The 27361-nt window shown below is 66.6% G+C and overlaps 1 protein-coding gene across 2 annotated transcripts; it reads right to left on the bottom strand.

Annotated features, from left to right (window-relative positions):
- Window positions 1–1422: 1422 nt before the first annotated feature.
- On the bottom strand, window positions 1423–27092 carry CTDSP1 (CTD small phosphatase 1). 2 transcript variants are annotated; one of them, XM_073304954.2, is made up of 7 exons: window positions 26741–27092; window positions 14449–14597; window positions 11225–11326; window positions 9983–10039; window positions 9070–9162; window positions 8129–8314; window positions 1423–6883 (listed from the first exon to the last, which is right to left on the bottom strand). In XM_073304954.2, the coding sequence occupies exons 1-7, from the start codon at window positions 26805–26807 to the stop codon at window positions 6755–6757; spliced, it is 783 nt and encodes a 260-aa protein (XP_073161055.1). In that variant the 5' UTR covers window positions 26808–27092; the 3' UTR covers window positions 1423–6754. The 2 variants fall into 2 exon arrangements, with proteins under 2 accessions (XP_073161055.1, XP_078710884.1); XM_078854758.1 differs by lacking the exon at window positions 26741–27092 and adding an exon at window positions 16121–16798.
- Between the last annotated feature and the right edge of the window lie 269 nt (window positions 27093–27361).

Genomic DNA, 27361 nt, shown 5'->3' with positions numbered 1-27361 from the left:
CACGGGCAGGGCTGCTGGCACTTGCAGGCCCTGCGCCAAGCGGGTTGGAGGCAGTCAGGGGGCAGGAGGGCAAGACAAGAGAGACCAGCCGGGCTGCAGCAAGGGGGATACTGGGAACGAGCTGCCAGCTCGCGGGGAGTTCGGGGTCCCCGGGTGGGCGTGGGACCCCCGGCACAGGCGGTTGCTAAGCCCAGGCTTGCTTGGTCCTGCCTTGGCGCAAGGGGCTGGACGTGGTGAGGTCCCATCCAGCCCGGCAGTGCAATGCACAACAAGCCAGCAGCGGGGGCACAGGCCGAGCCCCCGACATGGGGCCAACACTCGGACACGCCAGGGGCTGAATTCCCCAGCTGAGTGGATCCCCCGCTGAGGCCATCCCCCCCCCCGCCCCAACTCACAATTAATTGGTCTCAAACCTCCTGCTTTTCTGCGGCTGGCACAAGGGGGCAGCAGCCTGGGGGTTGGCTCTGCTGTGTAGCCCCCCCGCAGTGGCTCTGGAAGGTGGGTCAATTGTTTGCCCCGCAGGGGGGTGGGGGGAGGAATTAGGAGCCACGTCACCTGAGCCCCTGGTCTCTTAGCCACAAGGCTCCCCTTGCTACAGTGCTGGGGTCACCCCATGCCTGACCCCTCCACACTTGAGTCCTTCATAGAGTTTGTGGGTGTGCGGGGGGGTGACGGGGCCGGCCCCGGCATGTCGCGTATGACCCCAGGGGGTCTTGTGAGAAACCCACAGCACACGAGCAGGGCCAGGGTGGCAGCTGGGGACACTGGAAGCCACCGCCCAAGGACACAGGCAAGGCTGATCCGTATCAGGGCCAGGGTGACAGGGGCACGGTCACCTCCCTTTACCTTCGCAGAGCCACTGGATGGACTGCCGCAGAGGGCGGCTTTAGCCACTCCAGACACTGCCCGGCCCCTGGCAGAGGGGTGGTTAAAAAGCCCCTTGTGCTGCACAGAGCAGGTACGAGCCCCGGGCAAGTTGCACGGTCCCTGGGCCTTCGGGCTACCGCCCCTGCTGCTGCCTGGCCCAGAGCTGGCCGCGCTGGCTGAGGGCGAGCGCGTCACCTTGCTGAGGGCAATCACAGGGGGGAATGGACACGGCCGGGCTGAGGCTCTGGCTTCGGGCCACCGAGACCCACGTGATCAGCGCTGAGCCCGTCAAGCCAGCAGAGAACGAGATGTGGTCACCCCCATGCATGTGGATGCCGGCACCCCCCCCACAGATCTCCTCCCCTCCAGCTGGGGGCAGTAAACTACACACATTAGCACACACCGTTCTGCCCCCGGGGGGTCATGCCATGCAGTGTGTGTGGGGGGGGTCTTTCTGTCACTCACACACGCACACACGCCCCCCCAGATCTCCTCCCCTCCAGCTGGGGGCACACCCAGGGCTGGTGGCTGAATCACTACACAGCAGAACCAGGGTGGTTCTCACGGTATTTTTTTTTTCCTTTAAAGATTATTTTACAGTTTAATCACACAAAAGGCACTTTGATCGGGTTTTTCTCTCTCTCTCCCATAGCTGCGATTCGCTCATGGGTTGTCTCTTTACCCAACAGATACACAGTGAAGACACGAGCAGCCGCAGGCCCGCAGCCCTTTCTCCAAACGCCAGTGCCGGGGCGTTCCCCACATCCTGGCAGTCACCAAACAAAACTGCCCCTGCCCTGCCAAAGCAGGGGGCGCCCAGCAGGGGGCAGTGGTAGCAGGGTGGCACCTCAGTGGCATGAAACCAACCCAGGCAATCAACACAACAGGGCCACGGATTGCTTTTTCCTGATCCAGGGAAGTGCTGGGCTTTACAATACAGCCAGTCAGGCCCAGGCCCGCCAAGGGAGCAGGATTGAGCTCCGGCGGCTCCACGGGGACAGAGACAAAGCCAGATCGAGATGCTCAGGCCAAGCTGGTGGGCGTCAGACTCGGGCACCGGGCAGAGGCCGCGGCCCTAAAGGGGGAATCCCGCAGTGAAGGGAATCAGAATTCATGCTGCCCCGGTGGGGGTGCTGCAGAGGCGCCGATGGCTCTGTAGTGCCCCCCACTGGAGTGGGTTCAGCTCTCTCCACCGAGGGGACATATCGAGTTCACCCCAGCTGTTGATGGGAAATTAGCCCAACAGTCCACTTAGAACCTTGTCTGAGACGCTGAACGAAACATTTCGACCCTATGGAAATGAAACGTTCCCATACAGTCAAAACGAAATCGGTCCAAACACTTTGGTTTGTGACAACGTCTGAGATCTCAACTCTTCGCCCTGATTTTGGAAGAAACGAAATTTCAAAAATCTCTGAATTTCCCATAGGACAGAAATACCAGGTTTTGGCTAATTTAGATAGATAGATAGATTAGATAGAAGGGGTGTATGGATCGATAGATAAATAGAAGGGGTGTATGGATAGACAGACAGATAGATGGGGTGTATGGATCGATAGATAGAAGGGGTGTATGGGGATGGATAGATAGATAGAAGGGGTGTATGGATAGATATCTAGATAGATAGAAGGGGTGTATGGATTGATAGAAGGGGTGCATGGATCAATAGATAGATAGAACAGGTGTATGGATAGACAGACAGATAGATAGAAGAGGTGACTGGGGATAGATAGATGGATAGGAGGGGTGTATGAGGATAGATAGATGGACAGAAGGGGTGTATGGGGATGGATGGATAAATAGATCAATAGATAGAAGGGGTGTATGTGGATGGATGGATGGATAGATAGACGGGGTGTATGAGGATAGATAGATAGAGGGGGTGTATAGGGATAGATTGATAGATGTGTATGGGGAACAGACAAATTTGGAGGTGTGAAATTGACACACAAACCCCAGTTTTTTTCACCTGGCGGTTATAAAAGCAGGGAGGAAAACCACCAAACCACACAAAGGGCCCAGATTTTAAAGAGCTAAAACTTTCCTTGAAAACCCAGCACTGTAAGATGGAGGCGGTTGGATCTCAGGCCCTGGGCACCCCCTGGGGCTTGGGGGGACGGGCAGGCATTTGGAGAAGGGTTGCGTGCATCCAATACAGACATCATCCGGCAGACAAAATACCCACCCCCCTCCCCAAATCCCTCCCTGCTTCTTTACACGAGGAACGACCCCGCCCAGAAAAATAACCATCTCCCAGGAACATCGTTAAAAATACGAGCTGTAAAAATCCTCTGGTGACTTGTGTCGCCGTTGCTTTCCCTAAAAATATATATACACATGATACATATTTATATGAGCTAAATGTGCCCGGTTAAAATACATGACTCCCCCTGCCCTTGCCCCCCACCCCCCGAGACCTCTCCCTGAGGGACATTCCCCAAGCTAAGGCGAAAGAGATCAGCAGCAGCGTCGTGTGGACGGCCACCACCGCAAGGCACAGCCGAGAACAACTCGCATACAAAACAGTTAAGGCCATAGAAAGGGGGCGCTATCTCTGGACGGCACCCCCTAGCGGTGTGGGGCACAAGGGGGTCTTGTGGGGAGCCTGGGGGAGGGAAATGCAAAGCAGGTCTCCAATGAACCTGAATGCAGCCCTGGGGCAATCGGTTCTGGGGGGAAGAGTCTCCCTCTGCCCCAGTCCAAATCCTTGCTCCCCTGAACCCAAAGTAAGAGCTGAAGCTTTGGGAGGTGGGGAGCAGTTTGGTTGCAGGGGGAGGAGGGAGACCCCCGTCCCCATCAGAACAGCCATTGAACCAACCCACTGCCCCACTTACGGGGGGTGGGGCTAGCACCACTAACCTCCGTGCAGCGGTGAGCAAATCCAAGGTTTCCTTGGGAGTGCAATTTATCAGCCCCTCGGCCCCCCAGAGGTTAGGGGGTGGGGGGTGGGCGGGACACGGTGTCCCAAGGCACAGTCTCTACAGGACGCCCCCCAGCAGGCAGGGATTGGTTTGGGGGCATTTAGGGATCTAAACACTGAGAAGGCAGAGGTTTGAGCCAGCCCCAAGGCCAGGGAATCTGCCCCCCACAACCGTTTGGAGAGTGGCAGGGAGGGCTGAAGGCACTAAAGAAGAGACAGACACGATCCCAGAGGAAGGAGCCCCCTGCCCACAGCTGCAGTCAGAGACGTTGCTTGTTTCCGCGGGTGTGACCCCTGCAGGCCTGGCTCCCTGGGGAAGGGCAGAGTTAAGGGGACAGGGGCATCCCTCCAGGCACAGGTGGTCTCTCTCTAAATCAGGCCCATGGAGTTGCTCTTCGCTGGTGTCACTGCAGCCTCCCACCTCATCTGCTGGGAATGCAGCAGCCCCTGGCCACCAGGGAGCTCACGGGCCGGCAGGCCCAGCCCCTCAGACAGGAGAGCTGCTGCCTGCCATGGCCAGCCGAGACTCCCCTGGGGCGATCCCACCGCCCCCCTCCATCCTGTCCAGGGCTGAGGTGGGCTCAACCCAATGGCCCAGCTCACTGCCTGCTCTATCCAACCACAGCACGGGGGCGCCTTGATGGCTTCTGACAGCCACAATGGCAGTTCCTCGGGGAGAGGGGTTAAAGCCCCACAATGCACTGCAGGGAAAGGCAACATTTGCATAAGCCAAGAGGTCAATGGGCCCCAGTCCCAAGGCACCTAGAAATCTGATTTCCCTGTGAGGCCCAGAGGAGATGGGGAAGTGAGAACCGTTTGGCGGGGGGGCACCCGCCATATAACCAGCAGGGAAAGGGTTAACAGCTGCCCAGGAAATCTCGCCTTAGTGCCCATCCCTTGTGCCTGGAGCCTGGGGGGCCAAGCGACCCTCCTCCCCAGGACCCCTGGGCTACTCCAGCAGCTCCTCTCAGCTCAGACCCTCTGCCTCCTTTCCGCTAGCCCCGCCTCCTTTCCACTAGCCCCGCCTCCTTTCCGCTAGCCCACAGTCTCTGTGAGTCCCTCCGGCTCCTCTAGGGCACCTTCCTCCCCCCATCTCTCCCCACGTCCTTCCGCTCTCAGCCCTGCTGGGGGAACCGATCCCCCTCTGCTCAGCGCCCACCCTCACGCAACCAACACCCCTGCAGGCCCCAGCACTTGGCACTGCCCCTCCTGCCCCCCCTTCCCTGCAGGATTCCCCTGGAAAGGGGCCCGCACCCCACCAGTGGGTAACAGGAACCCAGGGCCTTCTGGAGGGGGCAGGATCTGGGACCCAGCTGTCGTGTGGGTCACAGGTCCCGCAAATTCCCTTCGCCCACAGGAGTCATTCCCATCCAGGCAAAGCAGGCAAAAATGCCCCCTCCCCCACCTCCTGGGGGCACTTTGCACCCTGCACTCGGGGGGTGATGGGGTCTCTGTCCCCCATGGCTAAGTACCTCTGGACTGCGTTCCTGGAACCAACCCCACCTGCCTCTCCCACCTCCACGGCAAGCGAGATGGGGCTGGTGAAAGCCCCTGGCCCAGCTGAGGGGACCGGGCTGAGGTCCTGAAACCCTCTGGCTCAATCAGAGCAGACCAGGCTGCGGTCCTGAGCCCCCCCAGCCCAATCAGGGGGGACTGGGCCACGGTCCTGAGCCCCCCCAGCCCAATCAGGGGGGACTGGGCCACGGTCCTGAGCCCCCCCAGCCCAATCAGGGGGGACTGGGCCATGGTCCTGAGCCCCCCAGCCAAATCAGGGGGGACTGGGCTGTGGTTCTGACCCCCAAGCCCAAACAGAGGGGACCGGGCCGTGGTTCTGACCCCCACAGCCCAATCAGGGGGGACTGGGCCGTGGTTCTGACCCCCCAGCCCAATCAGAGGGGACCGGGCCGTGGTTCTAACCCCCAAGCCCAATCAGAGGGGACCGGGCTGTGGTTCTGACCCCCCAGCCCAATCAGAGGGGACTGGGCTGTGGTTCTGACCCCCAAGCCCAATCAGAGGGGACCGGACCGTGGTTCTGACCCCCCAGCCCAATCAGAGGGGACCGGGCCGTGGTTCTGACCCCCCAGCCCAATCAGAGGGGACCGGGCCGTGGTTCTGACCCCCCAGGCCAATCAGAGGGGACCGGGCTGTGGTTCTGACCCCCCAGCCCAATCAGAGGGGACCGGGCTGTGGTTCTGACCCCCCAGGCCAATCAGAGGGGACCGGGCTGTGGTTCTGACCCCCAAGCCCAATCAGAGGGGACCGGACCGTGGTTCTGACCCCCCAGCCCAATCAGAGGGGACCGGGCCGTGGTTCTGACCCCCCAGCCCAATCAGAGGGGACCGGGCCGTGGTTCTGACCCCCCAGCCCAATCAGAGGGGACCGGGCCGTGGTTCTGACCCCCCAGGCCAATCAGAGGGGACCGGGCTGTGGTTCTGACCCCCAAGCCCAATCAGAGGGGACCGGACCGTGGTTCTGACCCCCCAGCCCAATCAGAGGGGACCGGGCTGTGGTTCTGACCCCCCAGCCCAATCAGAGGGGACCGGGCCGTGGTTCTGACCCCCCAGGCCAATCAGGGGGGACCGGGCCGTGGTTCTGACCCCCCAGCCCAATCAGGGGGGACCGGGCCGTGGTTCTGACCCCCCAGCCCAATCAGGGGGGACCGGGCCGTGGTTCTGTTGCCCTCTGGCCCTCCCCAGTTTACAGGAGAAGAACCGTTACGGGACGACAAAGGTCCAGGCTTGAGGCTGGTTTCGAGTGATGCAGCCGGGCGTCTCCCCCATGCCCGGCGGGTGTGAGCCCCACGCGGGGCTCCCCGCCCGGCCCCTCCGCCGCCTGCCACCGCCTCCGTTCCGCGCCCCAGAGAAGCTGCAGGCTGGCGCTGGGGCTTGTGGGTAGATCAGTGGGGCGGCCGGCCGGAGGAGGGGTGGGGAATCGCGCCAGGCTGGCCTCTCGCCCGGCCCCAGGTCACTAGCTGCTAGTCCGGTGCTGCTTTAGCACTGTGTAAACGTCGTCCACTTTGCTGAGTCTCTCGAAGAAAGGCAGCAGGTCCAGGAGCTCTGTGTCGGCCATGTTATCGAACCACGACGCCACCGGCACCTGCCGAGAGACCCCCCCCGGGAGGTTAGCCGGGCGCGGTGCTTAGGCAGCACGGGGCAGGGCCAGCCCTCGCAGGGGTCCCTGGGCAAACCTGCTGGGGGCTCAGCCAGGGGCTCCAGCCTCACGCAGCCAGGAGCGGGCCGTGGAGCCGGCGCCCTGCCCCAGGGCATGCTGGGAGACGGGCGCCTTCGGCACTCTCAGCCCTGCACCAGAAATGCCCGCCCCCTTTCTGTGCCTGCGAGCTGTGCCAGCCAGCCAGGCCACGGGGGGCGTTAACCTGGCATCCCGGCCAATCAGATCCTGGGCTGCCACCCGAAATCTGCCCTGCTGCGTCCCTTGGAGACAGGAGCCGCTTTCGCTTTCTGTCCCAAACGGCCGCACGGTGGCTGCAGGCCCCACCCCAGAGGCAGCTGCAGCTCAGCCCTGGGGGGAGGGATCCCTCCACACAGCGTGCAGAGCCCGGATTTGCCAGGGCGTCGGGCCAGCCCCAAGGGAGCCGTCCCCAAGCGAGTGCCCCCCCCCACTCAGAAGCTCTAAGGGGAAAGGAAAGGCCGGCTGGCCAGGGGCCCAGTGGGCCAGTGCCAAAACCCCAGGATAATTGTGGCTCTTCCAGCGCCCCATGGACAGAGGCCAGTGTGATGGGAGCGAGCCAGCCGCCAGCTCTGAGAAAGCAGCGTCTGCCAGAACCTCCCTGCAGCGAGTGGCAGGGAGAGGGGGTGGGGGAGGCAGCTGGGGACTCTCTGAGCCTTCAAGAGCTCTCCAGTCACCCTGCCCCTCCCAATCTGTGACCACCAGGGAGCAGCCTCTCTCCACTGCCCACTGGGGCCACCCGGCATTTCATATCAGCAGCAGGACTCGAACGCTGCTCCGAAAGCCCAAGGGAGACTCCCCATTTGCTGCGAGCAGTACAGGGCATATGACACACAGCTGAGCAGAGCCGATTCATTCCAGTAGGGAGATGCTGTCCCAGCCCTGGGCTCCCCCCAGACACAGAGCTCAGCCAGTGCGCCTCACTCCTGACTGCTAGCCCAGCCCTGGGACAACGTGAACAGAGTTACCCCAATAACCCATCCCTCTGGTGAGTATGCAGCAATCGAATCACTGGGATGAGACCCCCCCGAACTCGTTTCGCTTGTGATCAGCGTCGCATCTGACCCAGGCCCCCGTTAAAGCCAGTTAAAGCATTGAACACCCTGAGCCACCGCAGCTGCCCCCCGCGGACCCCTCCTCCCCCCCGCGACCTACCGCGTTGTCGGGGTGGAAGACGTAGGAGGCAGGGGAGTTGTCCACGATGAGGATGCGGCTCAGGTCCCGGCCCAGACGGCTCAGATCCTTGACGTAGTTGCCGCGGTGGAAGACGCAGGACTCGCGGAAGAGGCGGGCCCGGAAAGCTCCCCACTTGTCCAGCAGGTCGGCCACGGGATCCGCGTACTGGGGGGCCGGGGGGGACATGGTCAGGCTCGGCCAAAGGGGAGCAGGGGAGCGGCCGAGCCCTGGGCCCTTTGGCTGCTGGCCTAGGGGACTCGGGGGTCCCACTCCACGGGGGACACGTCCTGGACCCTGAGAGCACGGGGGTCCCTACTCAGGCAGCCCCAGCCCCAAAGCCATTGTGCAGGGTTCTGGGCACCCCCCATCCCCGAAGCACTGTGGGGACACTGGGGAGGAGGGGGCGCGATGAATGGCTGAACTGAAGGGGCAGCATGGTCTACTGATCAGGGGACAGGACTCCTGGGTCCTATCTGGGCTCTGGGAGGGAGTGAGGGCTAGTGATTTAGAGCCAGGACTCCTGGGTCCTCTCCTGGCTCTGGGAGGGGAGTGGGGGCTAGTGATTTAGAGTGGGGTGGGCTGGGAGCCAGGACTCCTGGGTCTTATCCTGGCTCTGGGAGGGGAGTGGGGGCTAGTGATTCAGAGCAGGGGCAGGGCTGGGAGCCAGGACTCCTGGGTCCTCTCCGGGCTCTGGGAGGGGAGTGGGGGCTAGTGATTTAGAGTGGGGGGGGCTGGGAGTCAGGACTCCTCGGTCCTCTCCGGGCTCTGGGACGGGGGTGAGGACTAGCAGTTAGAGTAGGGTGGGCTGGGAGCCAGGACTCCTGGGTCCTCTCCAGGCTTCGGGAGTCCCGTCTCCTGGGCTGTAGCTGGGAGGGAGGGCGCAGCCGGTGCCCGCAGGCTGCCTGGCGTCGGGCGCTCACCTTGGCCAGGCTGGCGGTGAAGAGCACGCACTCGAAGAGCTCGCCCATGCGTTGCAGGAACTCGTCCACGTACGGGCGTTTCAGCACGTACACCTGGGGGAGGGGCAGCATGAGCCGGCAGCCGTGGGGCTGGAGGTGGGCAGCGCCCAGCGAGATGGGGCCCCTGGGACTGAGCCCCCTCAGACCCACTGCCCACGGGCCACCAAACGGCTGCCACCCCCCGGGAGCCCTCCCCCACCGATCCAGGGGGACCCTTACCAGGCGCCCCCGCAGCCCTTGCTGGCCCCTGCGCTGGGGAAGAGCCTGGGGCAGGCTTAGGGGGTGGGGGGAGGCGCCAGCCCTGCCCTGCCCCGAGCTCGTTTGCAGCAGCGGGCGCCCTGCGGCTCCCTGGGCGGCGTCCCTCCGGCTTCTCCACCCGAAGCTGCCGGCCGGCTCCGGTGCCAAGTAATCGAGAACAGGCCGACTGCGTAGACCACAGCCTATCCTGGATTACTTGAACCCGGCGCCGGCCTCCGTGCGGGGCAGGGACTTGCCTGCTGAACAGCGCCAGATGGTGGGAAATTCAGCCCGGGGCTCCCCCCAGCAGGAAACCTTTGGCTGCCAGCCCCGCCCCCCACAAAGGGGGAAGGTGGAGTGGGGGGGGACTGCGGCCCCAAAGAGCCAGGCAGCACCATGGTCCCAGTGCCAAGGTCGCTCCCCCCCTCCTGGGCTCTTGGAACCAGCAGGGCTGAGGTCCCCCTTCCTTGGCTGGGCACCCCCAGGGTTGGGGGACGGAAAGGGCGCTGGCTCCAATGCCAAGGTGCCCAGCCCCTCGGTGCCCAGCAGCCCTGGTCTCCCCAGCAGGGGCTAAGCTCCTGGCATCCCCCACGGGGGTGACGGGTGGGGGCCCCCCGACCGAGAGCGCCTCCCTTACCTGGTGCATGATGCCGTCAATCTCGACAGGGATGATGAAGTCGGCGTTGTTCACAGGCTGCGGAGGGAACAGGCGTCAGTGTGGGAGAGGGAGGAGGCCCCCTCCCCGCTGTCCCCCTGGATCCCCTGGCCCCTTCCATCACCTGGGGATTCCCCCACCCATGCCCTCACCCCCCATCCCTGGCCACGCCCTCCCCATCCCCCTGGGATTCCCCTGGCCACGCCCTCCCCGTCCCCCTGGGATTCCCCCGGCCATGTGGAGGAGAGTAGGGGGTGGAGCAGAGGGGAATGGGCTGGACAGGGGAGGGAGAACAGGGGCAGGTCAGGTGAAGGAGGAAGGACATGGGGGTGGGACACTGGGTGGGCAGGGCAGCGAGGACAATGGGACATGGGGGGCAGGCTGGGCAGGGGAGGGAGGATGCGGGGGGCACAGGAGCAGGCCAGACGGGGAAGGGAGACGGGGGGCAGAGGGGCAGGCCGGGGGTGGGGGAGGGAGGATGTGGGTGGCACAGGGGCAGGCCGGGCAGGGGAGGGAGACAGGGGGCTCAGAGGCAGGCCGGGGGTGGGGGAGGGAGGACGTGGGGGGCTCAGAGGCAGGCCGGGAGGGGGGAGGGAGGACGTGGGGGGCTCAGAGGCAGGCCGGGAGGGGGGAGGGAGGACAGGGGGGCACAGGGGCAGGCCGGGAGGGAGGAGAGAGGACAGTGGGGCACAGGGGCAGGCCGGGAGGGGGGAGAGAGGACAGGGGGGCACAGGGGCAGGCCGGAAGGGGGGAGAGAGGACAGGGGGGCACAGGGGCAGGCCGGGAGGGGGGAGAGAGGACAGGGGGCACAGGGGCAGGCCGGAAGGGGGGAGAGAGGACAGGGGGGCACAGGGGCAGGCCGGAAGGGGGGAGAGAGGACAGGGGGGCACAGGGGCAGGCCGGGAGGGGGGAGAGAGGACAGGGGGGCACAGGGGCAGGCCGGAAGGGGGGAGAGAGGACAGGGGGGCACAGGGGCAGGCCGGGAGGGGGGAGAGAGGACAGGGGGGCACAGGGGCAGGCCAGGAGGGGGGAGGGAGGACAGGGGGGCACAGGGGCAGGCCGGGAGGGGGGAGGGAGGACAGGGGGGCACAGGGGCAGGCCGGGAGGGGGGAGGGAGGACAGGGGGGCACAGGGGCAGGCCGGGAGGGGGGAGGGAGGACAGGGGGGCACAGGGGCAGGCCGGGAGGGAGGAGAGAAGATGGGGGGCCCAGGACACGGACTCACCTTGAAGGAGCTGTGCACCAGTGTCTCGTCCAGGTCGATGACCACGCACAGCTTGCTGGCGTCCTGGGGTTTGATCTCGGGCAGGAGGTACTTGACAGCGGCCTGGGGGAGGGCGACGGGGGTGGGGGGGTTGGAGTATCCGGCTGGCAGTGGGCACCATGGGCCAGGAGGCGGGTGAGCCCAGGGCCCCGCACCATGTCCCGGCCGAGGAGCAGGGCTGCCCAGCCCACGGGATGGGGGCTCCTGGGCCAAGCCCAGCTCCGCCCCACCCATCCCCCCGCCGGATCTCTCACTTCCTGTCCTAAACTTCCCAGCAGCAGGGACCCATTAGGCTGGGGAACAGGTCGGGGGAAGAGCCTCTTTGCTTGGGGGTTAAACGTGGGCCCTGGCCGTAGGGAACATGCTGCCCCAGCCCCGCTGCCCTCGGCCCTTTCTGACCAGCCGGCTGGTGTTGCCGTGGGCTGCTCCCCAGCTGCACCCCAGAGGTGGCTGCACCGGGGGCTCCTCAGCAATGCCAACCCTTACTGCTGCCACGCGTGTCTGGCCAGCCAGGCGCACACCGGCCTTGGGTCCCGGGGGCGGCACCGTGCAGCCCCCTTGCAGCCCCCTGAGCCGGCCCTGGCTGGGAAGAACAGGCTCAGCTCGGGGAGCCGCGATGGCGCAGCCAGGCACCAGAGGGCGCCGGCTGCCTTTGGCTGCCCCGGGCGCTGGAGCCAATAATCCTCTGAAACCTGGCGGCCGCAGTCAGGGCTGATCGGCCTAGAGCAAAACCGGGGATTACGTGGGCCGCGCGGGCAGGGCTGCCCAGCTCCGGGCATCGCGGGCCGGCCCAGCGCGCCCTGGGGATGAGGAGAACGCTGCCCTGGGGAAATCCTGGCCCTTCGCACAGCGCCTGCCCATGGCCGAGCGACTGCTCCCCCAGCAGGGGGCGCTCTCCCCTCCCACTCAGGGCTGGCCCCAGTGCCCCCGCGGGGCTCTAGGGGGCGCTGTTCTGCAGGGAGCAGGGTGGGGGTCAGCAGGGGGCGCTCTCCCCTCCCACTCAGGGCTGGCCCCAAAGCCCCCGCGGGGCTCTAGGGGGCGCTGTTCTGCAGGGAGCAGGGTGGGGGTCAGCAGGGGGCGCTCTCCCCTCCCACTCAGGGCTGGCCCCAATGCCCCCGCGGGGCTCTAGGGGGCGCTGTTCTGCAGGGAGCAGGGTGGGGGTCAGCAGGGGCGCTCTCCCCTCCCACTCAGGGCTGGCCCCAAAGCCCCCACGGGGCTCTAGGGGGCGCTGTTCTGCAGGGAGCAGGGTGGGGGTCAGCAGGGGGCGCTCTCCCCTCCCACTCAGGGCTGGCCCCAAAGCCCCCGCGGGGCTCTAGGGGGCGCTGTTCTGCAGGGAGCAGGGTGGGGGTCAGCAGGGGGCGCTCTCCCCTCCCACTCAGGGCTGGCCCCAATGCCCCCGCGGGGCTCTAGGGGGCGCTGTTCTGCAGGGAGCAGGGTGGGGGTCAGCAGGGGGCGCTCTCCCCTCCCACTCAGGGCTGGCCCCAATGCCCCCGCGGGGTTCTAGGGGGCGCTGTTCTGCAGGGAGCAGGGTGGGGGTCAGCAGGGGGTGCGCTCCCCTCCCACTCAGGGCTGGCCCCAATGCCCCCGCGGGGCTCTAGGGGGCGCTGTTCTGCAGGGAGCAGGGTGGGGGTCAGCAGGGGGCGCTCTCCCCTCCCACTCAGGGCTGGCCCCAGTGCCCCCGCAGGGCTCTAGGGGGCGCTGTTCTGCAGGGAGCAGGGTGGGGGTCAGCAGGGGGCGCTCTCCCCTCCCACTCAGGGCTGGCCCCAAAGCCCCCGCGGGGCTCTAGGGGGCGCTGTTCTGCAGGGAGCAGGGTGGGGGTCAGCAGGGGGCGCGCTCCCCTCCCACTCAGGGCTGGCCCCAATGCCCCCGCGGGGCTCTAGGGGGCGCTGTTCTGCAGGGAGCAGGGTGGGGGTCAGCAGGGGGCGCGCTCCCCTCCCACTCAGGGCTGGCCCCAATGCCCCCGCGGGGCTCTAGGGGGCAATGTTCTGCAGGGAGCAGGGTGGGGGTCAGCAGGGGCGCTTTCCCCTGGCAGGGACTGGGCTGGGGGATTTACTGGTTTCCAGCTGAGGTGTCAAACTCCCATTCTGAGGCCACGTGGCCGTTAAAAACCCCCTGGCACTTTGCCCAGCCTTGGGGCACCAACCCCCAAGGCCAAGCCTCAGTTTCCCCCGGGTGACTCGACTCTGCCCCCCTCCACTTTCGCCGGGGCATAGGGTCACTGCTCACTCCCTGCCCCGGCCTGGGCCAGTATGGCTGGGCCCCGGCATCTGGGGACCCCTGGGGGAGGGACAGCCTTTGGCTTGGGGGGCGGGCGGGGAAAACCGCAGTAACCCTGCTGCCTGTCTTCATAGAATCTCAGGGTTGGAAGGGACCTCAGGAGGTCATCTAGTCCAATCCCCTGCTCAAAGCAGGACCAATCCCCAATTTTTGCCCCAGATCCCTAAATGGCCCCCTCAAGGATTGAACTCACAACCCTGGGTTTAGCAGGCCAATGCTCAAACCACTGAGCTATCCCTTCCCCTGCCACTCCCCAGGACACCTGGGTCCCACGCGGTGCCGTCCCCTACTGTCCCAGCATTGGCTTCTGCCTCTGCCCTGTGCTGTGCCGGCATCGGGGCTTGCCCCTGCCCCAGCTGATGGGGGGCACGACCCTGGCCCCTTCCCAAAGCTTTATCATCCCTGGGAAGGGGGGGGTGGGCACGAGGGAAACTGCCCCAAAGCAGATCCCAGAGCCCTTGGGGATCCCTGTTTTTGTGGGGGGAGGGATGGGAGCGATGGCCCCACAGGCGGGGTGGGGGGCTGCCAGAGGCAACAACTCCAACAAAGGAGATGCTCGTGGGAGCCTGGTGCCCCCCCAGCCCCATTCATCCCAGGGGGGCTGTGGGCCAAAGCGGGTCAGCGGGCAGGCCTGGCACAGGGTCCTGAAGGGCCGGGACGAGGAGGGAGAGGTTACGGGGGGGGGGGGCATGTGCCCGTCTGGGCAGCCTCCAGCACTCGGGCTGCTGGGTTCCCCGGGGGCGAGGCCCTGTGGGGCCTGGCACGGCCAGGTGGGCAGAGGGGCGGGCGCCGAGCCAGGCCAGCCGCGGGGCTCATCCCTGGGAAGCAGGATTCTCGTGAGCGGGGGCCGGGCGGGCGGGGGGGCACCCAGAGAAGGGCCCCCCTGTCCGCCTCCGGGGCCCCCCTACCTTGGGCACGACGCCGTTCTCCTCCACCAGCAGCGGGGCGTTGTTGTTGACCGGGACGGGGTCCGAGGCCTCATGGCAGAGGCAGCAGAAGAGGGACTGGAAGATGCTGCGGTTCCGGGGCTTCTTGGACGGCGATGGCCTGGGAGCACCTGCGGGGCACAGGCGGGGAAGGGGTTAATCCACACGGCGTGCCCCCCCCCCCGGACTCTCCCTCCCTCCCCGGGCACCCCTCCTGGTGCCCGGCCTGCCTGCAGCATGCTCCCATGGAGGCGGGCACCCCCCACCCCCAGAGGGGAGGCTGGGCCGGGGGTCTGATAGGGGGCAGAGCTAAGGGCTGCCTGGGGCTCCCCCTGCCTGCTGGCCTGAGCGTGGTCTTGGGGGGCACCCTGGGGGGATGGGAAGTGCCCTGGGGTGTGTGGCAGGTGGGTGCCAGAGACGGTCGGGTAGGGGGTGCGCCCAGGTCACCATCCGGGTCTATTGGGGCCATCATGTGCTGGGGGGCTGGGGGGGGCTGGCTCCTGGGACCAGCAGCGGGGAGGAGCACGAAGCCAGGCGCTGTTGGCCCCTGGGGACCAGCCCCTGGCCCCCGGCCCCGGCCCAAGGGCCCAGGTCCCACCACCCAGCCGGTCCCTACAGTCCCGCGGTCGCCCAGCCGGACAGGACAAGTCACCCTGCAGAACTGCCAGAGCAGGGGGCTGGGGCCAGGACTCCTGGGTTCTATCCCCGGCACTGGGGGGACAGTGGGGTCTAGTGGCTAGAGCAGGGGGCAGGACTCCTGGTGTAAACGAGGGCAAGTTTTGGCCCTTTGTGACACCCACATCTCCAGCTGCTGCCTGCGCTGGCAGGAGCCCAGGCCGCGCCCGGCGGGTTCTCTCCTCGGGATCGCCCTGTTCCTTGCCCGCGTGGGTTGTGTCCTCCCCTCCCCAGGCCCCATCCAGCTGCACGGCCCCTGCCCCCTGCTTCCCCACGGGCCAGGGAACACAGCCTGGCTCTGGGGTGATGTGTGGGGCTGGCGTGGCCAAGGGCTCGAGAGAAAATGCCCACGGGACGGGGCAGATGCAGTGTCTCCAAACTGGGCCACGGGCGCCCAGCCCTCCCCCAGCCTCCCACCGGCTGCTTGTGTGAGGCAGAGCCGGGATGCCGTGGGGATGGGCACCACCCCCAGCCCGGGTACAGCCAGGGGGGCGACAGGCTCAGGAAGGGGGAAGCTGCCCGGATGGTGCACAAGGCAGGGAGCGGGAGAGGCCGCGGCACCAGGCTGGGACCCTGCGGGCAGCTGCATCGGACCCTCCCCCGGCAGAGCCAGGCCCAATGCAAGGTGCCTGCCCCCCTGCGGCCCCCCCCCGCGCTGTTGTGGAAGGGGGGGACTGAGCCAAGGACTGGGCAAGGTTCTCCCACAGGGAACCTCATCTCTGCACTGCTATCCCCCTCCTGGGCTCCCCCCACAGCTCTGCCGGCGCCCCTCACCCCCGACCCGCAGCCCCCCACCATCCAGGGCTCCCCCCACAGCTCCGCCGGCGCCCCTCACCCCCGACCCGCAGCCCCCTGCTAGCCCAGCCCTGCCCCCCACAGCTCTGCCGGCGCCCCTCACTCCCGACCCGCAGCCCCCGCATTGATAATATCAACTTCAACTCCTCCAACGTGCCCCTCAGCGCCCCCCGCCACCACACACCCCCGTTCGCTCTCCGGGCTGCAGATCCCCACAGACCCCTGTGCGGCGCCCGGCACTTGCCGGCTGGCCGGCTGCCCCGCGACTCTCTCCAGGTCTGGATTAACCCGCTCTCCTGCGTAATCCACTTGAGGCGATCACTCCACATGCTTAATCCGGCCAGAGATAACGAGATTCCTTTTGATCCGTCTGCCGGACTCCAGCCGCCCCGGCCAGCCTGGCTGGCAACCGGCAGGGGAGAGCGCCGGGCCGGCAAGCCCCAGCCCCTCGTCACAGGCTCCTCTGAGCCCACATGGCAGGTGCCGACTGGGCGAGCAGGGGCTGCGAGGGGAGCAGCTCGGGCCGCGCTGGGTACAGGGGGCTGCTGGCACCTGCCCTCTGCCACCTTCCCCTGCCCTGCAGCGAGCTGGGAACGGGCCAGTGACCCTGCCGGTCTCACCTCCAGGCACATTAACCCCCCGTGGCCCCCTCTTGCGGCTGCGTGGAGCGCTCAGGCCCTGCCAGCCCCACGCAGGGTCCCAGCCCCTGGGCACAACGGGCAGCGAGGACAAGGTGCTTGGCCCCTGGGCAGAGACAGCCAGGCCTGAAACCCGGCCCTGGGCCCCGTCCCGGGGCTCAGACCCACCCGGCGCGTGCCCAGGGCCTGTCTGCTGCTCACACCTGGGCCGAGAGAGCCCCATCGAACAGGGCTCAATCCCACCCGCACCTGCCTCCCACCCACCCCACTGCAACCACGCCCCTGAAATCCCAGCTGGCCCCTCCCTCCCGCAGCTGAAGGGACCACGTGGCCAGGACACAGCGGGTGGGGAGGGGGAGAGGAGGCCAAGGACACCCCCCCACACACACCCAGGCCAGCCGCGCCATTCCACGGGCACGGGGCTAAGTCTGTACGAGCAGGAGCCCCCACGCCAGATCACCCTGGCATCTCCCTCCCCTCTACGCCAGCCCAGCCCGCACCCCGCCTGGCTCCCCAGGGGAAAGTCTCTGGAGGAGCTGATGGCTGGCGCGTGCCCCTGCCTGCAATGGGGATGACGGAACGGGAGCCCCTGCGATTCACCCAGTGTCCGATTTCTTGCCCTCCCCTGGCATTGGCATGAGGACCTGGCCGGGCGTGACCGGTGCCAGCCGGGGATCCAACCCAGCCTCCCGCTGCCCCCCGGAGATGCCAGCCATGGCCACGTCTGGGCGAGGGGTCATTGCACCGGGGCGATGGGGATAGGATGTCGGTGGGTGGCTGCTGGGTGACACCCCCGCAGTCCCGGCCTCCCCAGCTCGCCGCCTCTGCCCCTCTGGGGTCCGAGATCAGCTCCTGGCACCGGGCCAGCCCGCGCTTCCTGGCCCTGGGTGGGAGCCAGGCCTGGTGCAGGAACCACCCGGGCGAGTGCTGACGCAGGCTGGCGGGATTGTGTGTCCTCGACGCAGGGAACGCACAAATATTTAGAGAGAGGCCCGCAGGAATGCAGCCTCCATGGGGCCAGAGCCGCTGGCCACCCACAAACTCACCCCTGCAGAGCACACTCGCTGTGTGTGAGTACACGGCCTGGGCCCCCTGTAGGGACAGGTTTATGCACACACACGTGGGCACACCCACACACAAGCACACGCACAGGTGGACATGCTCACACACGCACGGACACACAGATCGGGGCCTCCCGGGCTCGGACTTGCTGGCTGCATTTCCCCGTCAAACCCGCCCGGGCTGCCCTGGGGCTTGTGACGACGCCTCGCGCTGGGCACCGGCTGGGCTCCAACCCGGGACCTGCAGCGCCGAATGCACCAGCCTCTGCCAGCCTCACCCCTAGAGGGGGACGCTGAGCTGCCCTGGGCCAGGCCAGGCGCCATCGGCTCGGCCAAACCCCCAGATCCCTGCAAAACACCGACGCAGAAAACTGAAAAATTAACGCCCCCCCCCCCCGCCCCCATTGGCCTGGAGACAGAGACGTTTGGTTCTCACCCCGCCCGCCGGCCCACGCCGGCCCACGCACGTGCAGCCACGAAACCAAACGTGGTCCCCTAACTCCGCTGAGAACAGCAAAGACCACCCGCTCGGCCTCCAAGGAGACGGGAAGATGACGCTGATAAACGTGTCGGCCGAACGTGGAGGAGAAAGGCAAGGGTGCGAGAAGAACGGCGGCCGTGTTGTGATCGGCGCAGTCCCAACGACAGCTGAAGGCCGATCGATCCAGCTGATCCAGGTGTTCCACTCACAAGACTCCCGCCAGCCGGCGTCCCGGCTGATCAATAACCTCCCCAGCCACGCAGCTCCTCCCCTGCTCTGCCCCCCCTCCCCAGCATCCCCACAACCAACCGGTGTGCCCAGCCCATGGGAGACCCTACAATAACAAACCAGCCCACGCCGCACAGCCCCCCCCCAGTAACACAGCCGCTCTGGTGAGCGACCATACAGGCTGAGACACATCGGCTGGCACCTTCTGTCCGTCGCCCACAGCCAGGGGTACGCCACCCACCTGCCCCGCCGGGACCCTGGAGGGGCAGAGGGCAGTGGACCCTGCGCTGGCCTCACCAGAGATGCTGAGCGTGGGACAGATCGGGGGGGGGGGGGGGCTGGTTAGTGCTGGCTGCCCTCAGGGGTGGGCGTGTTCGTGGGGTACCGAGCGACCCCCTTGGAGCAGCAGGGCGAGGGGCAGACTCCTGGTCCCACCACGCAGGGTCTGAGTGTGACTCCCCTAGGGGCCTCCTGGCACGGGGCTGGGTATGATACCATGGGCAATGAGCGGGGGGGCTCACAGCTGTGCCCTGGGACAGCCCCAGGAACTCGGGGCAATCCTGGGGCGCTCCCGCAGCCCCCCGTCTCCCTCGGGGGGGCGGATGGGAACAAAGATTTTCTCCAGGGGCTTGGCTGGCACTGGCCAGGGAACAGACTTCACAAGCGGGGAGGGGAGGGGGTTGGCAGGCTGGAAACGCTGCCCAGGAGCCTGTCCGCCAGGGGAGGGGCAGGGTGGAGTCCTGGGGAAGTGGCAAATTATTAACCAGCAGCAGATTCCACCAGCCCCGGCCCAGTCCCTTCCCCTCCAGCAGGGCCACCTGGCGCCGTCTGGACAATGGGTGACGCCGCCCGGCCGGGATGCCCGTCGCCCGGCCCACAAACGCAGCCACCTCTGGGGAGGGACGTGGCGGCCACGTAACAGCCACGCAGCACAGGAAGCCAAGAAGATCCAGCAGCGGGGACGTAGGGCGGCAGCCCGGCCGCGCCCACCTTGGGGCGACGCCCCGGCCGAACGGGCCCACCCAGCAGCCCGGCCCCAGACCCACAGATCTCGGTGGCAAGGCAGCAGCTGCCAGAGCATAACCCGCCCCCCTGCCCCCCTGCCCAGGAAGGGAGATCTCCCCGCCCCGAAGTGAGGAGAGCGCCCCACTCCCTGCAGCACAGCGCCCCCAGCGCCGCACGGGGGCCAGCCCTGCCCGCGAGGGGGGAGCGCCCCCCACGGAGCCCCCGCCCCGGGCTTCACTCACACGCCGCAGCCAGGGATCGACCGGCAGGCCACCAGCGTGGGCGGCTGAGTCCGGGTTGTGCCCGCGTGCCCTGCGCGTGCCCCCTGGCGGCAGGGCAGGGATGTCGGGGGCCCAGGCCTGCGCCCTCCCACCCCCCCAGCCGTCTCTGCCCACACGCCCCCCGCTGCTAAACGGGCACAAGCAGCTTCGCCCTGACCCGGCAGCCAGGTGCCTCCCGGGCCGGGCTCCACGGGCTGTGGGAACCGGCCGGCCCAAGGGGGTTCCTCTAAACGCCCCCCACACCGAGCCCCAGCGCGGGGAGAGCCCGGGAAACCCCCCTCCCCGCCCCGGCCCCGCCCCAGGGTCTCTGCCGGCCACCTCCCTGGCAGTTGCCACGACAACAGCTTTGTTTTGGTTTTCTGCTGCTTTCGACCTTTGATCCCAAGGATGAGTGCCCCCCCGCCCCCCCCGCCCCCCCCCCCAGCAGGGCCAAGAACCCTGCCCAAGAGGGTCCTTGGAGCCGAGCGCTCAGGGCTGCGGGTCGGGAGTGAGGGGCACCGGCAGAGCTGTTATCCCAGCCCTGAGCCCCCCACAGCTCTGCCGGCGCCCCTCACTCCCGACCCGCAGCCCCCTGCCAGCCCAGCCCTGAGCCCCCCACAGCTCTGCCAGCGCCCCTCACTCCCGACCCGCAGCCCCCTGCCAGCCCAGCCCTGAGCCCCCCCTCCCACAGCTCTGCCGGCGCCCCTCACTCCCGACCCGCAGCCCCCTGCCAGCCCAGCCCTGAGCCCCCCACAGCTCTGCCGGCGCCCCTCACTCCCGACCCGCAGCCCCCTGCCAGCCCAGCCCTGAGCCCCCCACAGCTCTGCCGGTGCCCCTCACTCCCGACCCGCAGCCCCCTGCCAGCCCAGCCCTGAGCCCCCTCTCCCACAGCTCTGCCGGCGCCCCTCACTCCCGACCCGCAGCCCCCTGCCAGCCCAGCCCTGAGCCCCCCCTCCCACAGCTCTGCTGGTGCCCCTCACTCCCGACCCGCAGCCCCCTGCCAGCCCAGCCCTGAGCCCCCCACAGCTCTGCCAGCGCCCCTCACTCCCGACCCACAGCCCCCTGCCAGCCCAGCCCTGAGCCCCCCACAGCTCTGCCAGCGCCCCTCACTCCCGACCCGCAGCCCCCTGCCAGCCCAGCCCTGAGCCCCCCACAGCTCTGCTGGCGCCCCTCACTCCCGACCCGCAGCCCCCTGCCAGCCCAGCCCTGAGCCCCCCACAGCTCTGCCGGCGCCCCTCACTCCCGACCCGCAGCCCACAGCCAGCCCAGCCCTGAGCCCCCCCTCCCACAGCTCTGCTGGCGCCCCTCACTCCCGACCCGCAGCCCCCTGCCAGCCCAGCCCTGAGCCCCCCCTCCCACAGCTCTGCTGGTGCCCCTCACTCCCGACCCGCAGCCCCCTGCCGGCCCAGCCCCAGGGCATGTCCCTCTGCAGGGTCAGGTCTTCCTGAAGAGAGACCAGCGCCGTGCCCAGCTCAGGCGACGCTGAGCCCCTGGCATTTGCCACCAAGGCTGCAGCCGAGTTGGTGCTGCAGGCTGGATACAGACTGGGGCCCCCTACGGGGGCTGGGCTGGGTCTCTGCTCACTTTACCCCCTGGGGGGCTGGGGGGGCCTGGGCTAAGATGCACTCAACCGAGGGCATTGGGGAGAACCGTGGCCAGGACACCAGGGTTCTCTGTACCTGCCTCCACCCACGCCCTTCCCAGCAAGGACCGGCCCCTGCAATGAACCCCGCCCCTGCCCTGCCCAAGGGCTCCACCCAGCCCCCTCCGTCCCCGCTCGCTCCCCAGCCTGAGCCCTTGTGCAGCCTCGCTCGGGGGCTGTGAAGCAGCTGCCGCATCCCCCTTCCCCAGAAGTGGCTGCATTTCCACAGTGCGCGGCGCTGCTCTTGTGCCCTGGGCCCGGAGCCGCTCACATGCCAGTGGGCGTGGGGCAAGGGCAGAGCCCTGGCAGCCGTTCTTAATGCGGGAGGTCAGGGAGAGGCCAGGGCAGGACGGGGAAGGAAGGGACAGGCCCCTTTCTGACCTTCAGGGCCTGGCTTAGCTCCAGGTCCCTTCAGAAGTGCCAGGGACCCACCGGGGCACAGATCACTCGGCCTTGGCAGCCGGTACAGGCTAGTTCCAGCCTGTGCCCAGCCTAGTGACAATGGCTTCTGCCCTTCCCCCGATCTCCAGCCTCTCCTCTGTGCTCACCCTCCTCCCGCTTCCATGCCCACCCCTGCCCCCTTTGCAGGGGGTTCACCCTTCTTGTGCCCAGAGATCCATCCCAGCCTGTGCCCGCCCTGAGCCCCAACTCCAGGGCTTCTCTGCTGCTGAGCCAAAAGCTGAAGTGTACCCCCCTCCTCGTGCCTCCAGCCCAGTCAGACCCCACAAGCCCCAGTGACGCCCCCTCTGCTCGGCTTCCACAGGGGGCAGCTGCTGCCAAAGGAAGGAACAAGAGGTGTCCCCCTTACCCCTTCCCCCAGCCGAGCAGATAACACGGCAGAACTGCTCCAGGGGTTCCCAGCAGCGAGACCGGGGAGCAGGGACCAGCTCCTCCGGCTGCCAGGACCAGCTCCTCCGGCTGCCACCTCTGTCCTGGCGGAAACTGCAAGCTCCAAATAAGTTTCCCCTGTTCTTGGGCTGCAGCATCTCCCTGAGGCTGCAGAGGGATGGTGGCCCTGGGAGGAGCACGAACCCTCCCGTTCATCCCACAATGTTAATGACTCTGAACCCTACTGATGACAAAGGTCAGGGCAACCTCTGGTGGTTTGAAGCGGAAAGTCTAGCCAATCTGGCATTGTGGGCGGAGGCCCCAAAACGCCTCCCCCAGTTAGTTTGTTAATTCATTGTGGACAGCCACCCACGCCAGTTGTGTGGCAGGAACGCTGATGGCAGGAAACTGACGAATCAGACTGAGCACCCTATGAGTGTTTCCAGGATGCTCCTTGGCCGCAGGGTTACTGGCATGCCCCCTCTGAAGCCACATGGGCCGAACCCCGGGCAGGTGCTGGGGGCACAGAGATCCGGTGTGGGTGGAGCCCAGGAAAGGGGCCGTGGGAAAGGCGTTTGACTTAGTGGGTGAATGGACAGAGGCAGAAACATTGACAGGGTGCTGGGGGGCACTGTTCAGGGGCAGGGAGGAAGAGGGGGGTGAAATGGACCGACGTGAAGAAGGCCCCTGAGAGTGAGATCTCGAGGGTGCGGAGCTGACCCCCCCCACACACACACACACACAGATGAGGTAGAAAACCCCCACGGGCGGTCGGGACACTGACCGACCAGTGCACCAGACTCTGGAGAATCCTGAGGGCAGGGAACAGGCCCTGGCCGAAGCACACGGTGAGACCCAGGCCACTTCCCAGCCCCCATGGGGAGGTTCCCAGGACACTGCGATTGTAACAAGCTCCAGCAGCGTTTCAGCCTGGACTGAACCTGCCGGGTGAACAGCCGGCATCTCCCACCAGCTCCACGGATCCGCAACTCCCCAGCCAAGCGGCCGGTCAGCCCAGCCGAGAGCCCCCAGAACACGCACAGCTGCCCCCCAGCGGTCCAGGCAAGTGGCTAGCAGCAGCAAATCAGGAGAGCTGTGGTTGTTCCCAGTTGATCTCAGCACATGGGGCATGTTTGAGATGGGATTTCCCTCCCCCTGGGCCTACAGGCTCCCAGGCAAACAGCCCAGAGCTTAGCAGCACCACGGCCTAACTCCAAAAGTCAAGGAATCTGCAACCAGCCAGGTTTGTGCACCCCCGACACGCAGGACTTCACACCAAAAGCTGGCGCAGACTCAGCTCCCCCAACCTGGGAAACTCAGTTCCCTGCCGCCAGAGCTGAAGGAGACTCCCCAGGGGTGGCTAGCAGTATAGGTGTATGACACACAAATCAGCAGCTCTGACTCCAGCCAGCAGGGGGCAGCCTGGACACATAGCGAGCTGCGGGTTAAGTTAAAATGTTGCACAGATATCTGGATTATCGGGTCTGGGATTTACACCAAGGGGGAGAAGTTTGGCCGCGTTCATTCCCCTTCCCCTCCCTCCGCCACGGCAGAGGCTGCCGGTTGTAGGAGTTTCACTGGCATTTTCCCATTAACAGGCCTGGAAAATAACCCCACACAACAGCTCCGGCCACAGCTAGGCAAGCGTCATCCCTCCCCCGGCCGCCACATGCTTCTCCTCTGCCCTGGGGAGACCCCCCAGTCTCTGTGCCGCATTCAGTCCTCGACCACTCTGCCATTGCGCTCCTGCTTGCGGGGAGACGACGCCAGCCTCCGAGCAGCTGCACGGAGAGCAACAAACCCAGCACCATGTGGTCAGTCACCGGGAGCTCCCGGTCCTCCTGGCTCTGCCGGTGCCCCTCACTCCCGACCCGCAGCCCCTGCTAGCCCAGCCCTGGGTTCCTCCCCCCAGCTCTGCCGATGCCCCTCACTCCCGACCCGCAGCCCCTGCTAGCCCAGCCCTGGGTTCCTCCCCCCAGCTCTGCCGGTGCCCCTCACCCTCGACCCGCAGCCCCTGCTAGCCCAGCCCATGGCCCTGCCTGTACAGAAACCAGTCAGTAGCGCTGAACCCATCAGCAGTTGTGCTGTGGACTCACCCTCTACTAGGGACCAGGCCAAGACCCAGCAAACTCATTTTCACTTGTTCCCCCGGGTAGGATCCGCCCCCCAGCTCCCCAGGGCTGAGCGCTCAGGAAGTGGGGGGGGGTCCAGCTACCCCTGCCGTTCCTCCAGGCCCCTGCTGCCCCTGAAACCTTGAGCAAGTCCCTGCCCCTCTCCCTCCCTCCAGCCTGGTCCCGGCTGGGATTTCAGCCGCTGCTTTGGCTGCTCAGGCTCCAACCGCATCGACGCCGGAGGCTGGGATCCTGGCACAGACCGGGCCTCCGCTTCCCCGGACGTGCAGATGGGGCGGCGTCAGGGCTGCCGGCCGGAGGGATCCAGCACGGGGCCAAGACGCCGGCATTATTACCCTGAGCTGGGGGGCTGCACACAAGTATCATCTCAGGCAGGGGGTGGGGGGCGAGCTCTATCCCACCACCAGGGGGCGCTGGGGCGCAGTTGCCAACAAAACCATGGCTGAGAGGCAAGGCGGGGCGGGGGGGTGGGGGAAGGCATCACAAGACCCAGGGGGCTGGAGGTTATGGGGGGCAGGGGGCTCAGACCAGGCCATGGGGCTGCTGAGAGGAGGAGCAGAAAGCTCCCAACACCCCTAGCTCCCAGCGGGTCAGCGTTAGACTGACACCTGTCAATCCCAAAATCAATCCCCAAGTCAGGGTAGGAGACCCCGTCCGGCCACCAGCCCCTGCTGGTCCCCGACCCCAGAAGAGCCACAGGGCAGGACTGAGCCCAGGTGAGGGAGGTGGCACGGCCTAGCAGCCTGGGACTCGGAGGGACCCAGGTTCAATCCCCGCTCTGCCAGGGGTCCCTCTCCTCTCTGCCTCGATTCCCCCTCTGTGCTGCCGGGGTGAAAACACCCTGCCATGTAACTGCCCTGGGGAGCGCTTCGCAGGTGCTGGACAAAATGCCCTACATCCGAGCCGCAGAAGCCAGGCTGGGTCCACTTCCCAGACCTCCGCCCCACCTCTGATGTTCCCTGGGCATCAGGATGTGCATCTTACCTGGGGATGGGGGTCTCTGTGTTGGACCCACTCCCCTTAAGATACAGGCAATAAGACCCCCTCCCTGCCCCCAGTCCCAACATCCTCCAGTCCAGAGCCCAGCGTCAGATCCTCCGAACCAGAAACTCTGCCCCAGCACCTCAGGCCTTGCCCTCCCTCACCCAGGGCGAGCCCCTCCCCTAACAAGGTCCCAATCTACAGCGACCTACAGCCCAAGGGCCGGTTCTGATCTTGGCTCTACCGGGGTGAATCCAACCCAATTCCCCGGAGAACAGTTCCCCCGGCGTATGTCCGGGGCAGTTGTTCCAGATTCACCCCGGTGGAGCCGAGATCAGAACCTGGCCCTTGACCGTCCTCTGCAAGTGTCCTGACAGTCGGTGCCCAGCCGATGATCTGGCCCATTGCGGTGCCAGCCTGGGGAGACCTTGGACAAGCACTTCCGCACTCCCGGCTGAGACCAGGCCAGACTCATTGCCCCTAAGGGGACAGCTCCGATCCCATGCAGCAGCATCCCACCCCCTCCCTGCTGCAGCTGGCCTGGCCCGGAGACCCCTAGAAGTGCCCAGGCATGGAGGAGACGGCCCAGCAGCGGAAGGGGGTCCAGGGCACCGATGGCCCCTTCCCTCCGCCCTGACACCTAAGGACATGCTGGGCCACAAGCCCAGCTGACAGAGCTGGGATGCCAGGCGGGAGCCAGGTTATTTCCACAAGGCTGCGTCAGTCCTTTCAGAAACCCACCCCCCTCACCTGGACCTTGAGGAGCACCTGCGATTCTTCCCCCTCCAACCTGCCCAGGGAATCAACCTGCCCCACTGTGGCCAGAGACCCCCAAGTGTGGCTCTAAGACCTCCAGCAGGCAGGGATCCGTGCCCAGCGCCAGGTGTGACCCCCAACAACCCCCAGCCATCCACACCCTTCCCCACGCCCCGGCCAGGACCTGGAGAGCCCTGCGCAGGCCGAGCAAACACCAGGGCAGAGTCCAGGACGCTGGAGTGGGGCAGTGGCTTCTCCTCCAACCGGGGGGGGGGGGGGGCTGACCCCTGGCTGCAACACCGCCCCCGCCCCCGATGCCCTGACTCCTACTGACCTGGCCTGAGAAGCCTCCCTGGATCCAGGGGCAGAAAAGCAACACTTGAAAATAAACCCGGGCGCTTCAAAACCAACGCACCGGGCGGTGGGGGGGCGGCTGTTGGACAGAAACTCCTGCCCCCCGCCCCGGGTTTGCACCCGCCCAGCCCTCGCCTCATGCCCCCCACCACCCAGAGCTTTGGGTCGATCGGCCCCACCTCGGGGCGCGGCGGGGAATACCCGGGGCTCGCCCAGGGACTTGGAGACAGCGCCGAGCGCTGCGGGAAGGGGGCGGGGGTAACGGGAGCAGCCCCCTGGAGCAGAGGCATCCGACCCAGAGGCGAGCAGAGGCTGGGGGGGGGGGGTCGCTCTGCGGAGCATGCGCCCCCCCTCCCGGAATCGTGCCCGCTTTGCACAAGTCAATTTGGGGTGGAAAGCACGCGCCGCTGCCCCCCACGCGGGGGGGGGTGCAGTTACCTTTCTCCTGCAGAGGGGTGTTCACCTCTTCCTTGCTAACCTGGGTGATGATGGACTGACTGTCCATTAGACCAGAAGGGTTGGCTGGGGGGGTCCCTCCTCCGCCGGCTCCTCCCGCCGCGCTCCGAGCCTCCAGGAGTTACTTCGGGGGCGGCCCGGGCGGCGGGGAGGGGGGGGGGAAATTGCCCCCCCCAAGAAAAAGGAAAAAAGGGGGAGGGGGAAACGGGGGGGGGGAAGAGAGAAAAAAACAAAAAAGGGGGAGAGAGAAAAAGACGCCCGCGGAGGAAACTTTGTTACAACATGGAGTTTCCTCTTCACAAATTTCTGCTACAAACATGGAACCCGGACGCGGTTTCAAGGAACCCCTTAAAAGGGCGATGGTGCCCCGGGGCCCAGCCACCCTGGTATGGGGCGCGCCGGCCGCCAAGGTAGGAAGGAGATCCCCCCCTTCCCCCTCCGCCCCCGTGAGTCACTCGGGCCCGCTGCACTGCGCCCCAGCCGCCCGGGTCCCCGAAACGCCCCCGAAGCCAGCCCGCAATCCACCCCCGCAAATATCCGGCAGAGTGGAATTGCTTTTGTCCAGCCCTGAAATGCAGCCAACTCTGGGGTGGGGCAGGGCAG

The sequence above is a fragment of the Lepidochelys kempii genome, chromosome 11 (genome assembly GCF_965140285.1).
Source record: "Lepidochelys kempii isolate rLepKem1 chromosome 11, rLepKem1.hap1, whole genome shotgun sequence".
Classification (NCBI taxonomy): domain Eukaryota; kingdom Metazoa; phylum Chordata; order Testudines; family Cheloniidae; genus Lepidochelys; species Lepidochelys kempii.
This window is presented reverse-complemented; position numbering and strand designations above follow the sequence as displayed.